At 35.9% G+C, this 16,801-nt stretch overlaps 1 protein-coding gene across 49 annotated transcripts in view; it reads right to left on the minus strand.

Annotated features, from left to right (window-relative positions):
- Window positions 1-16,801, minus strand: part of RIMS2 (regulating synaptic membrane exocytosis 2) — a 601,609-nt gene that overhangs the window by 212,771 nt on the left and 372,037 nt on the right. For 22 of the 49 annotated variants that reach the window (XM_027973138.3, XM_060393832.1, XM_060393843.1 and 19 more), the window contains one exon: window positions 13,692-13,757. The exons of the other annotated variants lie outside the window; for them this stretch is intronic. In XM_027973138.3, the coding sequence (XP_027828939.2) occupies window positions 13,692-13,757 (66 nt within the window). The remainder of the gene's footprint in view (window positions 1-13,691; window positions 13,758-16,801) is intronic. 49 annotated transcript variants of the gene reach the window in all.

Raw genomic sequence — 16,801 nt, forward strand, 5'->3', positions numbered from 1 at the left:
ACAAGACCCTGTATTGTATCAAGTCAGCTTTAAAATCATTTAATAGTATGTGCAGATTTTGATTTCTAAGGGGAAAATAATTTTATAATTATCTAGCAAAGTTATTCATTTTCCATCATTTTTCCACTCATATAGTTGCTCTTGAAAATTTGGCACAGCTGTCTACTTATTTCACCATCTTTGTCACTTATTTCTCCCAGTCTCCAAGTACATGGAGTTATGCAGTACTGCAGAGAAGCATAGGTCAGTGGGCATTTTCTTTCATTTATATTCAACCATTGCAATGATGCAATTCCAGATCAACATAAACTCGATATAGACTATCTCTTAAGTACAATAAAAAAAATACCAAGATTACTAAAACAATGAAAAACAAACTGCACAGTGCTTCAAAATATTGTTCAGATATCAATGAAAACTGTCCTAGGACATAACTCAGGCCTTAGAATCTATGTTAAATCAGACAGATTTATTTTATATTTATATTGTAAGGTGTGGTAAGTAAATGTAATAGGGTTTCTTTCTCATAGACTTGCACAAAGTAAAACTATTTAGGAATTATTTTTCTTCTTTATAAGGAAACAATTTCTTTATAAGGTCAAAATCTTAAATTAAAAAACAAAAAACCTTGGAGATATCTCCGAAGGACAAAAAGTATAATCTCAGATTTGGAGCAAGAAATGACTTTCATAAATCTGTATTACGTAATATAGCAAGCTGATTAACAGCAGCAACATTATACTTTTCATTAAATATCAATGTGTAGAGATTTTCTAAGCATTAACTACATAATTGAAGGAAGAAACAAGCACATTATAGAATTTTAAAATGAGATATAGGGTAATTAATATGTTACATGCTGTATAATACATCAAGTAATTTAAAGCAATTATAAAATTAAACTCTATAATTTTCTTGTACATCATATTGTACGAGGTATAAGTTTAACCTTTTAAAACCCAGTTTATATATTTTAGCATTGCTCCCAGAGTTAAGAGAATTGGAAGACACAAAATACCATGGTAATAAATTAATATTTCTGAATATTTGTATCATGTGTACAAATAGAAATATTTTATTATTTTGGTGGAAGATAGATTAATTTTCCTTGGACATGATAGATTTTTTTATACCAGAACATTTATGTTCAATTAAACATTAAATTTGTATGTTAGTTAAAAGTAGATAAGTTTATAAAAAATAGCAGTAATATCTAGAGTTAGCCACCTTAATAACAATCTAACATGTAAAAATGGTAATAATACACATATTGATGGGGAAGAAACAAGACACTTTAATGTAGAAAAACATGTTACTATTACTCATAAACTTATTTTTATCATAAAAATAAAATGGTCTTTTATCTATAGAAGTATTATCATAAAACAGTCATTATTATAAATAGCAAGAAGAAAAGACTATCACAATTTTCTTAAGAAAATTATGGACAAATACAATACTGAACAATAAAGATATATTAGTAAACATGCACACACAAAAACATGTAAAATATAAATGTTTGAGGACGTTTTGAGTATTTAAATAAGTATTAAGAGTTATAATTCTCACTGTCACTTAATTTTTACTTTAAAAAACAACAGAAACAAAACCACAAATAAGCAAGGTTATTTACTCAGGAACAATTAAACATACAGTGAATTAATACATCTTTAAAATACGTATTTTTAAAGTCTTGAGATATTATCACGTTCCATCTACAATATTCTTAATTTACTAAATAATTTTATTTTCAGTGGATGGTGAAGTATTAAAAGTGTTTTATCAACTGTAAGAAATTCAAGCTATTCTGTCAAGGTATTAGCCCTATGGTTTCCTTTCCCAGCTCCTCAAAGATTCCATAAAATAACAAACTTCTTAAAGATGTATAAGGGTCACCTGAGTTAAATTCACCCATTCCAGTCCATTTTAGTTCACTGATTCCTAAAACGTTGATGTTCACTCTTGCCATCTCCGGTTTGACTACTTCCAATTTGCCTTGATTCATGGACCTATCATTCCATGTTCCTAAGCAATATTGTTCTTTATAGCATCGGATGTTACTTTCATCACCGGTCACATCCACAACTGGGTATTGTTTTTGCTTTGAATTCGTCTCTTCATCCTTTCTGGAGTTATTTCTCCACTGATCTCCAGTAGCATACTGGGCACCTACTGACCTGGGGAGTTCATCTTTCAGTGTCCTATCTTTTTCAGTTTTCACATTGTTCATGGGGTTCTTAAGGCAAGAATACTGAAGTGGTTTACCATTCCTTTCTCCAGTGGACCATGTTTTGTCAGAACTCTCCACCATGACCTGTCCATCTTGGGTGGGCTCATAGCTTCATTGAGTTAGACAAGGCTGTGGTCCATGTGATAAGATCGGTTAGTTTTCTGTGATTGTGGTTTTCAGTCTGTTTGCCCTCTGATGGAGAAGGATAAGGGGCTTATGGAAGCTTCCTGATGGCAGAGATTGACTGAGGGGGAAACAGTCTTGAAAGAAAGCTGAGTGCTGAAGAATTGATGCTTTTGAACTGTGGTGTTGGAGAAGACTCCCTTGGACTGCAAGGATATCCAATTAGTCCATCCTAAAGGAAATCAGTCCTGAATTCACTGGAAGGACTGATGCTAAAGCTGAAACTCCAATACTTTGACCACCTGATGTGAAGAACTGACTCATTTGAAAAGATCCTGATGTTGGGTAAGATTGAAGGCGGGAGGAGAAGGGGACGGTAGAGGATGAGATGGTTGGATGGCATCACCAACTCAATGGACATGAGTTTGAATAGGCTCCAAGAGTTGGTGATGGATGGGAGGCCTGGTGTGCTGCAGTCCATGGGGGTCACAAGGAATCAATCGGACACGAGGTGTGGCACAGTCCATAGGGGTCACAAAGGGTCGGACATGACTAAGCAACTTAACTGAACTAAAGTTGTATCTCTGAAAAACCAAATTATGAATTGATATTGTTTGATAGGAGTAACTGTGATAAGGCATAGTCCTTACTCGAGAATATCTGAGTGCCGTGTTCAACAGATTCATTGGTCAGCTTTGAATAATTCACTAGCATTCCTTTTGTTTTGCTAGTTTTACATGGATAGTGGAAGTTCCTCATATACACTGGTGCTTGCTGCCCTTCACTGCTACTTCATAATGTTAGTTCAAATCATAGAGAAGTTGTGATTAGAAGACTGATTCATCCCCTCCCAAATACACAGACACAAACACAGAACAAGGGGTGTGTACATTTTCAAGCATAATCCTCTTCCTCAGTCATGAATGATGATATGATGTCTAACAGTCAAAAAAAAAATTACTGGAGACACCAACAAGCAAGAAAAACAAAGCCCACTGTCAAGAAACAACGCAATCAACAGAGTCAAACTCAGAGATGCACAGGTGTTGGGACTATCAGGCAGGGACTTTAAAATATTGTATGACTGGTGCATTAAAGATTACCTTAGAAAAGATGGAGAATATCTCTTGCATGAAAAGCTAGAGAAACATCAGCAGATAGATGAAGACTGTAGAAATCAAATGGTAGGCCTGTGGTGAAGAAGGATGTGATGTACCGTGGGGTCCTGGGCCTGGCAGACAGCGGGCAGTTGGAGGTGACTTTGGAGTAGCACTTGGAGGGCACAGAGAAGCATCCATCTATTGATGGAGTCCTGCTCACAGATTCACAAAGATTTAACCTGGCTTGCTGTGAGACCTCGTCAGATAAGCAGCCTAGCCCAGCACAGCTAAGCTCACCTCTGACCCCACTGGTATTCCTGTGGTGTGTCTAGAATCAGACAATGGGAATATCATTATCCAGAAAACATCAGGGTCACAACGGTGTTGCACAAAATGACCTCCTGATGTTTTGTATCAGTCAGTTCTCCAGCAGCCTATGATAGGACTATAGTCTGCCTTTGTTAATTATCTCAAAGAGTTTTTAAAGTTCAGTAGTTAGGCCTTTCATTTAATATACATTGAACATTTTTCTATTAGCTTTAGAGTAAGCACCTTTCAACACTGTATGGGATGACCTACCAAAATATTAATACAAAAAAGATTTTGCTTTGAAGCAACAGGTCTAGATCACTTTGTATATAGAATTTTCTTATGGTCAATAAATCTGGTTGGATGCGAAAAACTAATCAAATGGAAATGTCAGAAATTACAGAAATTAGAATGTGGCAAAATGTTGGAAAGTTTGAAGTTAAGTTTATAGAGATCTTAAATGTCTAGTTAAGAGGTTAAGATATGGTTTAATTTTCAATGAGCGACCAAAAAGTTCTGAACAAAGGTAATGTTTAAGTAATGAATTAAGAAGATGTCTTCAGGGGTAACATATGGAATAAATTAGAGTAGGAAGAGGCTGACTTGTAGAAAAAGGTTGGAAACAGAGAAGAAGGCATGGATGAGAAAAATAAATCACAATGGAATCACAATATATGGAATTATACAAACAATTTTATGGCTAGAAGGAATCTCAGAAGTTATTATTTTAAATTCCCTGCCTTATATTCCCAACATCTGTGCATCTCTGAGTTTGACTATGTTGATTGCTTTGTTTCTTGACTAGGAGTGGGTCAATCTCTCACATTTTTCAAATAAGCAAACTAAAGCTCACAGAAACTTGATCAGAGTCACACAATTTGCTATTTTTTGAGATGGAATTCGAATTGCTCTTTCTTGGTTCTAAAGCCTGTTATCTTTTTTGAAAGCAAGGATAGAGTTTTCCCTACATATATGTTTGGCAAATCACCACACGAATTAAGTGAAAGAAATGAATATAAACTAAAGAAAGAAGCTTCTAAAATGAAATTATGATATATTAACAGAAACAGAAGAATTATTGAGAAGAAGGAGCCTTACTTTAGGTTTGGACCTAAATTTGTGAAGTGTTGCAATGATACTCTTCTATAGATATGTCAGATACAGAAATCTGATAGTTTGAGAAGTCACTGTATTATATTAATATTTCACTGTTCATTGATTCACTAATTCTTTTAAAGGTATTTATTGTATGCATGTCATGTGCCAGGCATTATACTAAGTATTAGAAGTTTTGGACAAAGTCATAAAGATGACAGAATATAGGATAACATATGGTCAAGAAGTTGAGACCATGAGAAGTAGGAATAAAGTGAAGGAAAGAGAAGAGCAATCAAGAAGTAGAACGAGAATCAGGAGAGTTACTGTATTAGAGAGGCTAAAAAGATTAATAATGGCAGACACAAGGACGTAACAAGGATAAAAAGTGTAAAAAGATACAGCAAATATAACCACGGAGAAAATAATTTAAAACAAATTGCTGGAAATAGGTGTCAAACTGTAGAGGGTTAAAGCTTAGTAGCTGATGAAGTGGAGAAGGCAATGGCACCCCACTCCAGTACTCTTGCCTGGAAAATCCCATGGACAGAGGAGCCTGGTGGGCTGCAGTCCATGGGGTCACTAAGAGTCGGACATGACTGAGCGACTTCACTTTCACTTTTCACTTTCATGCATTGGAGAAGGAAATGGCAATCCGCTCCAGTGTTCTTGCCTGGAGAATCCCAGGGACGGGGGAGCCTGGTGGGCTGCCATCTATGGGGTCGTGCAGAGTCGGACACGACTGAAGCGACTTAGCAGCAGAAGCTGATGAAGAAGCGGGGAAAGAATATCTAAAAATACATAGTCAAGAAACATGACCTAAGTAAGAGAGAGAAATCAACCATTCTCCAGGGGGCTTGAAGGTGTGGCAGATTAGAAAGAAGATACTATTAAGGAGATGGCAACAGGTCTCTTTAAAAACAATTTGAGGAAAAACAAAATTAGTAAAGTAAGAAAGACTGAAATATAAGAGAAACAAGACAATTAACAGAGCAAAATTTCAGGGAAATTAAGGATAGTTAGAGTCAAAAACACAAATAGGAGATTACTCGTGATGTAATAGATCACTTTCCTCTTAGACAAGGCTTCTAAGAGGAAAGGAGGTTGGTAACAATGCAAAGAAATTATGGCAAAAAGATGAGGAGGTAGCTCAGGAAGTGTGAATTACTTGGATTTGATCACATTCACTAAGGGCTCTTGGCACTACTTCTCAGTGAATCTACGGGAAAACACTCTGTATTTCACACAAGAATCTCATCCTCCTGCTACTCCACTAGTTTTGTGACCAAAAAAAAGTGTGAAAGTGTTAGTCGTTCAGTCATGTCTGACTCTCTGTGACCCCATGGATTCTAGCCCACCAAGTTCCTCTGTTCATGTAATTCTCCAGCCAGGAAAACTGGAGTGGGTAGCCATTCTCTTCTCCAGGGGATCTTCCCAATCTAGGGATTCAACACGGGTCTCTTGCACTGCAGGCAGATTCTTTACTTTCTGAGTCACCGGAGAAGCCCTTTTTTGAGCTTTGTGAGAACCTTTCTCTAACTTGGGTCCTCATCATGACCCCAAATACCTCAAGATAAGACCACTCGCTGCCTCTCTTCAAACGTGATGGCATCTCACAGTACTACTCTAGCCCCAGGTCAGACCCTTCCCAGAACCTTACTCCATTCTGGCACCAAAACAACTTAGGATACATTTAGATGTCTCAGGTAGATCACTTCTATTTAAGCATCTTATTTGTATAATTCTTTGTATCAAGTACAGAGAAAGCCCAGTTGTCCCTTGACAGCTTCTTCTCTCTAAACTCTTCATTTCCTCTATTATCTTCTGTACCATTTTAATTTTCTTTATTCTCCTAGCTGTATTTTCAAGAATCTTCATCTATTGTTAACTAACTTCGTTATGTCATCAACTTTTCTGCAGAATAGTTTCTGCACATCCCTGTCTCAAACAGCACTTAGCTCAACCCTGCAGACTCTCCTTCCAGTGTAACTGTCATCTACAGAAGCTACTTATTCTTTCATATTTCATAGACCATGGATTCAGAAGAGACTGGCTCCCTAGAGACACTCTGGCCATTGTTCTTTCATTGTAACATACATGTTCTTATTTCTATCAAGCATGCCACCTGGCCGTAAGACCCATTATTAACTCAGGTTGCTAATAACTATCAACTTCCAGCCAATATCCCTTAGTCATTGATTATTTGGGGAATTTTTATCAGCCATTTTCTTTAGATAAATTCTATGATGATTCCAGGAGATTTCAATGTACATGCAGGAAATTGTTCAATCATCTTGAACCCCTAACTCTTGGATCTTTGAAACGTCAATAATTCTCACTTTTCCCCTGCATCTGCACTCTTTTCTGGGGAAATATGGTGAATCTTAGAATCTAGTGAAACTATTCAAACTCTAAAATACTAAACTCTAATATCAAACTGATGATAATCATTAATTATTTCAGGTGTTTTATAATCTCACTTCTACTTTACTTGATCTCCATTCAACACTTTTCATTCCATGGACCTACCAATTTCTGTCAGGATATAGTACCTCTCTACTTTCCTTCCTTCCTTAATCATCTTAGACTCTGTGATTGATCATCTGAACCACTTCTATAACAATAGATTCCCTTCTATCCCAAATCTTCCAAATATTCATCAAAACCCTAAAATTGATTCTACGCCATAATGATCTTTCTACATTTAGGCAACTGGATATTTCTTAAGTAGAGCATGCATTCATACAGGTCAGCACTTTGCAAATTCATAGTTTCTAACACTGCTGTGTTGGTATCATTAACAACCTTTCTACTTATATTTAATCAGTTCCCATCAGATTTTACACAATAACTATTTAAACCTTCTCATCATATTCAACCTTTGGGAATCCTCAGGAATTTGTCTCAAAACCAACCATATAATCTCAATTATAGCAACAACAACATTGAGGTTATCAAATATAATTACCTTCGATTAACATCCTTTTAAGATTTACTTAGTTCCAACTCCTTCATCTATTTCCCTCCTGTCTCAATGGTAAATAAGAACTTTTTACATTTAGAAACTCCATCTGTGTGGTTAGCCCCACCCACTGCTCTAAGACTTTTCTTCTAGTCATCCTTTCTTTTTCCCTTATTCTTTTTTCCCTTCTTTTTCCCTTATTCTTTTTTCCCCTAAAGGATTGTTTCCTCCAAGCCTATAAACATAGGATGTATTTCTTACTCTGAAAGAAAGAAACCTAGTCTGATATCATATGCCCCTGTCCAATATTTCTCCACACTCCTTTGATGTGTTTATTATCTCCCAATCACGCCTCAGGCCCTGCAATCTGCTTTTCTCCTCTCACCATCTTTCTGAAATCACCTGAGTTGGAATCATCAATTACTTCTTCCTTGACAAAGCTGATGGTATTTTTCATACACCTTTACTTTCATTTATTTTTATTGTTGACATTATCTCTTTCTTCTTCAAATTATTTTTTCAAGCTCTATTCTTCTTACTTTTCTATTCTTCCTTCACTGTGTCCTTCAGAAGCTTCTCTTTCTCTGTCTGTCAATTTTCCATGGCAGAGGAAAACTCCCTGGCCTTCATTTGATGGGTAGTATCTCTGGCTGATTTCATTTTCATTTTTGTAGCTACTTTCCATGAGTAGTAAATTTACTCCTAAATGATTATACATAGCCTAAACTTCTTAAAGCTTTAAAATTATTTAATTTACTTCTTGCTAGAAGCTTCCGCCAGCCTTTTCAATAATTCTAAAACCAAACTTGTCTCTCAACTAAACTGATTCCTCTCCTAACAATTCCCCCATCTCTGTTAAGGTACCACATGCACCCAGTTACTCAGCCAATAAAACTGGAATATTTCTTGACTCTTGGCTTCCCCTCAACATCCAAATCTGATTATTTACCAGGTAATATTGAATTTAATTGATTGGCTCTCATCGCTTATCTCTCCATGCAGTACCTTACTTAGTTCAGACCCTCAAAGAACTTTTGTTGTCCAAGACCAAGGCAAATACCTCAGTATGTGTTTTTCATACACTTTTCTTTCATCAACCATCCCCACAGTCTCTAGAGTGAATAAATGTACTACAGCCATCCTGAAACTAAAACTCTTCAAAGTACCTCTGTCACATACAGTCTTAGATTTAAGTTCCTTAACAGAGGATACAAGGTTATTCACTATCGGGACCATCTCTATCATTACATATTCATCCCTTGCTATTCCCTGCCTTGTAACGAATGCTGCAACAGCTCTAAACACAGTGCTTATTACGCCAGTAGCTTTGCTTATGCGTGCGTGAGTGCTAAGTCGCTTCAGTTGTGTCCGACCCTTTGCAACTCTATGGACTGTAGCCACCAGGCTCCTCTGTCCGTGGGATTCTCCAGGCAAGAATACTGCAGTGGGTTTACATGCCCTCCTCCAGGGGATCTTCCCAACCCAGGGATCGAATCCATGTCTCTTTTGTCTCTTGCACTGGCAGGCAGGTTCTTTACCACTAGCGCTACCTTACTCAACTTAAATATTTCTAATTCTTCCTTTAAGATACAGCCCACCTGTCATCTCCTCCATCACATCTTTATGCAAAAGTTGCCATTATGGTACCACCATCAATGGCACCATCAATGTGTCAAAAGTTGCCACCATCAATGTTCAGTTCAGTTCAGTTCAGTCGCTCAGTCGTGTCTGACTCTTTGCGACCCCATGAATCGCAGTACACCAGGCCTCCCTGTCCATCACCAACTCCTGGAGTTCACTCAGATTCACGTCCATTGAGTCAGTGATGCCATCCAGCCATCTCATCCTCAGTCGTCCCCTTTTCCTCCTGTCCCCAATCCCTCCCAGCATCAAAGTCTTTTCCAATGAGTCAACTTTTCGCATGAGGTGGCCAAAGTACTGGAGTTTCAGCTTTAGCCTCATTCCTTCCACAGAAATCCCAGGGCTGATCTCCTTCAGAATGGACTGGTTGGATCTCCTTGCAGTCCAAGGGACTCTCAAGAGTCTTCTCCAACATCACAGTTCAAAAGCATCAATTCTTCGGTGCTCAGCCTTCTTCACAGTCCAACTCTCACATCCATACATGACTGCTGGAAAAACCATAGCCTTGACTAGACAGACCTTAGTCATCAAAGTAATGTCTCTGCTTTTGAATATGCTATCTAGGTTGGTCATAACTTTTCTTCCAAGGAGTAAGAGTATAGCTTTAAGATAAATACTTGGGGGGAAAGTAAGATATGAGGATAGATTTTAAAATATAAAAGATATATTAATTGAAATAAAGGATATATCTTAGAGGGATATCAATAAAAGGTAACACGATATCCATTCCAAATATGTTTGTTTAAATTTTGACTGTGTTTTAAAATATGCAATGATCAAAGGTAATTTTGCCCTGGTCAGTGTAACTTGTCCAGAGGAAAAAAGTCTTGATCCCTAATATTAGTTAAATATTTGTTTCCTGGGGTAATATAAAAGAAGTTAAGCAAACATTAAGCTTCTATTCAACTGTTCCAAATAGACAGCATACATAATATTTTATTTTACAAATGTGAAGTAGAGAAGACAATGGTTCTGACTCTTCACATATTGAGGATGCCATGTTGAGTTAACTATTATACATTTATTCTATTCCTAAAATTCCAGATTTTATACAGCCAAACTATGGTCCACTTGGAACTATTAGCACATATTTATTCACAGCAGGGGAATTTCCAGACCATGACAGTAAATGCCACCTTGAAATATAGACTGGGAAACTGAACGCTTAGAAAGTTGGTGCCAATTTCTTTTTATTCTCTTCACAATCCTCAATAAAGAGGTCATTTTTCCTTGAATGTTCAGTCATTTTTTTCTCCAGTAGGTAATTAGAGAGAACTTGGATAATTGAGATCAAAACCATTTGTCAAGAGAAAGAGATTGCTCCAGACTTGGACTTCATCAAAAATGTAAAAGAACAATGAAGCAAGGGAACTGAACTGAGGATGTTTCCAAGAATGGATTCAACCTCCAGATATGTAAGTAAAGTGGAAGCAAATTGGGAAAGGTAAACGGGTAAACAGAGTGGATAAAAGAATCAGTGAGTTAAAAGTAACTCAGTGAAAGAAGAAGAAAGAACCATGTATAGTTATTGTCCAAGAGTGAAGCATTTGTAATAACTATAAATGGAAAGTAATCTTTTAAAGTTATATAAAAAATTAATTTTTAAAAAAATATTTCAAAGGTAGAACAGTTTCAAGTGATGATAATATTCAGAGCGTGACCATGGGAGGGAGTAACTAAAGCAGAACTGAGAGTAAAGCTCACTACCTCCAATTTGAGATACTCAAGGAAGTGAGTGGGTGAATGCTAACATTGCCAGGAGAAGGAAATGGAAAACTACTCCAGTATTCTTGCCTGGAGAATCCCAAGGACAGAGAAGCCTGGCGGACTACAGTCCATGGTGTCGAGAAGAGCTGGACATGACTGAGTGTGCACACACACAGCATCACTCAGATACATGGCAGGAATTATGATGAAGAGGAAGATTAAGGCCACATGCTAAAATCTTCAGTAAATAAAACAGTATATCCAAGAAGTCAACAGATGATATCAACATGTAAGGGAAATGCATGGCAGTGTTCAGTTGCAATATGTACAAAGGTACAGGGGTTAAACAAGACGCATTAAACATTATGGTAATAAATAAAGGAGAAGGGATAGCTGACTAGATGAGTTTTTGTATCTTCAATAATCCCCAGAATCTCATAGTGGACTGAAGTGGGAGTCAGAAGAACTAAGTAACTCAGAAAGTTAGCAGAGAGAAGTAAATGTTCAAAGTCACTTAAAAAAAAAAATTAAGGAAATGTTAAGCTGAAAATTCAATACAGTATTTACTATTTCTGTGGAATACAATAGGAATGCAATAGGCAAGAAGCCTAGAGGTAGACGAAGGAATATTAACTATCTATTCTGGTTCTTGGTATGGGTAGTAGATTCCTAAATGTTTATTTTACTACTATGCTTTGAAATATGCAGTCATGCTTTTGTATGAATCAAACTAATAATAATAAAAGATAATATTGCTGAAAGCAACTAAAGAACTGGCTTCTTACAATGGCTATCCAATTTTTCCAGAGTACACTAGACTCACAAATTCGAATCATTTAAGTGACAACAAATCTTAGAGTAAGTTATTTGATCATTTCTTTTCTATGTTTTCCTTTAATATAAACATCAGTGATACTGTGTGCCCTGACCACAAACTAAATTATGGTACAAAAGACAGTTCAGAAATCTCTCTTTCAAAATAGGCCAGCTAGGCTGAGGTTGAGAAACAGAAAAAGAATATGAAATTGATAATCAACCTAGAGCTGTTCATGGACTGGCTCTATCTATGTTGGTTCACTGAAAGAATAAATAATATGGAGCAATCTACTTGTTGATAGCTAAGAAAAATATAGGGCATAAAAACTAATGTGATGCATGATTTTAATTTATGGTTAAGTGGAAAGATACCAGCATAAGAATTCTATAGTCAATAATATCTCATTCATGCCACCCCCCTTAAAAAAGGTCTTACCCAATTATAAGAATAGGTATATAACTATTTTTCACATTTTTGTAAGATAAATTTATAATCATTGCAACCAAAAAAGAGTTTGAAAGTAACATACAGCAATAATAAAGATGACAAACACTAACAATAAAAAAATGAAAATTATTTAGTATTGAAGCAAAAAAATAGAAAAAAGAGACTAAGAAATGTAAAAGGAAATAAAACATAGCAATAACCACGACAGTAGAGTAAACTGAAGGCACTAAATTTCAGATACACGTACAGAAAGACATCACAAAACTTGAATTATTAGGAATTTATTGTTGATACTATCTCTTATGTTTCCTTCCATATTTGTCTAAATGAATTCAATCTTAGGTATTTACCCACTAGTTTCAATTATTGTTTCTAAGCTCTTTCGTTATCAACTCTCAATTAACTAAACTAATAGGATAAAAGTGGCCACAAAGAACCCAAATCACTCTGAAACTATAGTCAGAGTGAGTACAGCACATTAATTCCCTATCTGTATAGCTGAACCCACAACCACATTATCATTGCTCTTCTTTTCTCTGTCTACAGGGCCTCAAAATGTTGTCACTGAACTGGCTCAAATCCCTACAGCTATGTTTAGCCTTGAGAAACTGCAAGCTTTAGAGACCTTCTTTCCCTGCTAGATTTCCTTCTGGGAATAACTAGAGACATAATCCTCCTTTCTGTTAAATGCCAGGTAATTTATATTTCTCTTCAATACAAGGAGAATGGTGGGAGAGTAGAAATGAACAAGGATTTTCCAACAAAACCCAGTATTCTCCAGGGATCCAGATTCATCTACTATAACCAATGAGTAGACCACAGCTACCCTTGATAAAGTAACCATAAACCTGAGTTCAGCCTCCGTTCAATCTAAGCACTTTTCAAAGGCTGATTTGGAGGGAGGTAGAAGTGGGTTGTTATCAACTAGCGCTGTCTGAATATCTAATTATGAACTCTCCAGAGGAAGATGAGCTCTCAACTGTATTAATCTTTAAAAATACTGTTATTCTACTTTTCCATGTAATGATTCAAAAGTAATTTCTGGTGAATCACATTTTTAGAATCATCACAGAGATGATCCCAGCCCAATACAATTAAATTGTTTATATATGCTTTATTTCCTACTTTTTTACAAGGATAATATTTCTATATTTCATCAGTAACTACAAACATATATATATATATAAATAGTAGTGAGTTATTATCAATAGACAGGCACATGCAATTCTACGAACAGACTCAATTGTAAGAAAAAAATACCTGCCATCCCTGTGATGATGTTCAATGCTCTGACTGTATCTGGAGCGAGGTAGAGTAAGAAAATGACTGAAAGCATGGCAGAAACAAGAACATAAATGAGACTCAGGAAGAAAATGAAGACGGTATAGTTTAATTTTTAAAAGTGAGATTCAAAAAAGATAAGCAGAGAGCAAGCAAAGCAAATGAAAATCGTTACTGGAAACTTTGCTCCTTCTTCTCAATGTCCATTGTAATACGGCAGTGCTAAAGGTTAAAATGGCCTAAATATTCTAAAACAAAACACAACAGAATGTAACGAATTGAGATTTAAACAAATAATATTTAAAAAGAAAATCTTATCAAGTATCACAAACATCTTCAGCACCATCTATAAAATGTATCATAATACAGATGCTTCCTCACTTTGGGGGATGAAAGGTAGGAAAAGAAAAATAATAAAATAACCAGAAAACTTGAGAAGAAAATATTAAAAGGGATCATTTTGAATACTTATCACACTTAGGGGATTTCATAAGGCAATGATTTCTTTTACAATCATTAGTAATTAAAAGTAACTAAAAGAGTTTATAAAATTTCATTTAGTAGGGAACAAATTGAATACTTCATTTGAATATTGTTTTATTTTAATATTACTTTATTTTGAATATTAATTATTTGAAATTAACTTTATTTGAATATTAATTTTATTTTTAAAATATATTGGATGCTATCCCATTTTCCAGTCACTATTTATTACATGCTATTGATTCTGCTGCACTTCATGCCTCATGACTTACCATAAGCCATCAAAGTAGTACATTTTCATTTTTACCCCTCTGTAGCTGATTCTCTTATTTCCATAGCACTAATATAATTAAAAATTTTTTTTTTAATCTGTCATGTCAAAACACTTAATTTTGGCAGATTACCATTATGCTTCAATAAAAAATGGAAACCCACCTTGATCTCTCTCAACATCTCTAAAGAGGATATATACATTTGTATCTTTACTTGCCCTATTCTTCTCCAAAAAAGGAAGAAATTCCTCTACTTGTAATCCTACTTCCCATATGGCCTCGCTTCATTCATTTTTGTCTCATGCCTTCCCTTCCACGATCACATTTAATTCTCAAAATAAAACTTCAGTAACTCTGCCTTCCTCTCTCTTTTTTCATCATAAAACATTTTAGATTTATCTACAATTCTTGCTATCACTGTCTCACTTTTCAGTCATGCCTAAAGTTTACTGTAATTTGACTTCTGCCTCTACAATTCTCTTCAAGGTATTCTCTGAGTTTTATCTGTGAAATTCTAAAAAATCCTTTAATTTCTTCTTGATCTTCATTATGCTCCATTTATCTATGGCTTTAGACACTGATTGTCAACCTCTATTTCTTGACACTGTCTTGGTTTTTGAAACACTATTCTCTCAGGCTATTACAAATTTGTGTGTGAGCTCAGTCTTGTCTGACTCTTTGCTACCCGATGGACTGTAGCCCGCCAGGCTGCTCTGTCCATGGAACTTTCCAGGCAAGAATACTGGAGTGGGTGGCATTTCCTCTTCCAGGGGATCTTCCCAAGCCAGGGATCGAGTCTCTTGAGTCTCTTCCATTGGCAGGTGGATTCTTTAATAGTGTCTGTTAACACTTAACTATGTGCCACATACTCCATTAAAGTTTTGTCTATGTCTCACTCAACTACTCATCACAGCCCTTCGAGATAGGTTCTAGTACTCCCACAGACAGAGAAAACTGGCTCTGAGTGCTTGCGCGCAGCTGTAAAGTAAGGAGCACAATTGGCTTTTAAACTCAGGGCTTCCTTCAGCCAAAACTCAGGCTCTTAATATGTACACATTGGCCTGGTCTCCCACCTACTAACTGTTTCTTTATCCATTTCACTTATTGATTCCCTTTCTTTTATTCCTCAGAGGCAGTGGTTTCCCAAGATTTTTCCTTGACTTTCTTCATACTCAAACACATTCTTTCTGGATAATACTATTTGTTTTTATAGCATAAATTCTCACTTTGGTTTAACCTTGATTTTTCTTTGGGTTTCACATCTCCAGCAGCTTCCTGAGATCTCCACACGGCTGCTTGAGTGTCATGTAAGCATTTCAGTAAAACACATGCTAATTGTGAGACATGTGAGACATTGGCCAATTTGAACATCTAGGGCTGCAATTGTAAGTAAGACAGCTGGAGCAGTAGCTTTCCAACGTTCTTTTTAAGCAGAAGGCCATTTGTTTTTTCAAACAAAATTTATGTCAGACCAATATTTAGGAATCCAATAAAATCTGAATGGCACTGTCTACAGAGGGAGTAAGAAGCCTAGATCCTACCCATTTGGCTTCATCCTTACCTACAACAGCATTCCTTCACGTATCTTTAGAATCTAGAACCCTATCATTTTAAAAGGCCTCCTTCCTAGTAGTTAATTATAATTCTTTAATCCTCTTTGGAATTTAATATAATACTTCAGCTATTTGTTTTCTTGTAATCTCAGTTTCGACTGAGAATTTAAATATTTGATAAACCAAGCCATAAAGTCTCAAAATTTAACTTATCCATTTTCCTTATTTTCTACATTCAATTGATTTATAACCATTGCTCATTCTAATGCCTAAATAACTCAGATTTATCCCTTGTTTCCCTTTTTTACTGCCACTATAAATCAGGCTTAACATGTCCACTGAAATAATCTCCTATTAAGCCTCCCTTCAGAGTCCAACCCTCTCCCAATCCACCCTGCCTACAGAAGTATATTTATAAATTATGATTCTGATCATGTAGGTACATTGCTCCAAATCCTTCAATTAATATCCATCTCAAAAAACAAGTACATATTCTTTAAAATTGTATAAAAACTAATTTCTAAGCTACATTCAATCTTCATCTCCTATTACTTCACTTTTCCCATACCATCACTTTTCATCTAGGTACAGCAGACTAAGACTGTCTAAATATATTCCATACTTTCCTGACTTTCAGACTAAGTTCATGCTCAGAACTCATGCTCCACACTCTGCCAAGAATGTCCTGTCCATCATTCCCTCTCTGTCTCCATTTCATTGTCTTTCAAAATTCTACTAATTTTTAAAGTCCAACTTCTCTTAGAAGCTCTTTCCAATAGAT

Source organism: Ovis aries, chromosome 9 (assembly GCF_016772045.2).
Source record: "Ovis aries strain OAR_USU_Benz2616 breed Rambouillet chromosome 9, ARS-UI_Ramb_v3.0, whole genome shotgun sequence".
Taxonomy (NCBI): Eukaryota; Metazoa; Chordata; class Mammalia; order Artiodactyla; family Bovidae; genus Ovis; species Ovis aries.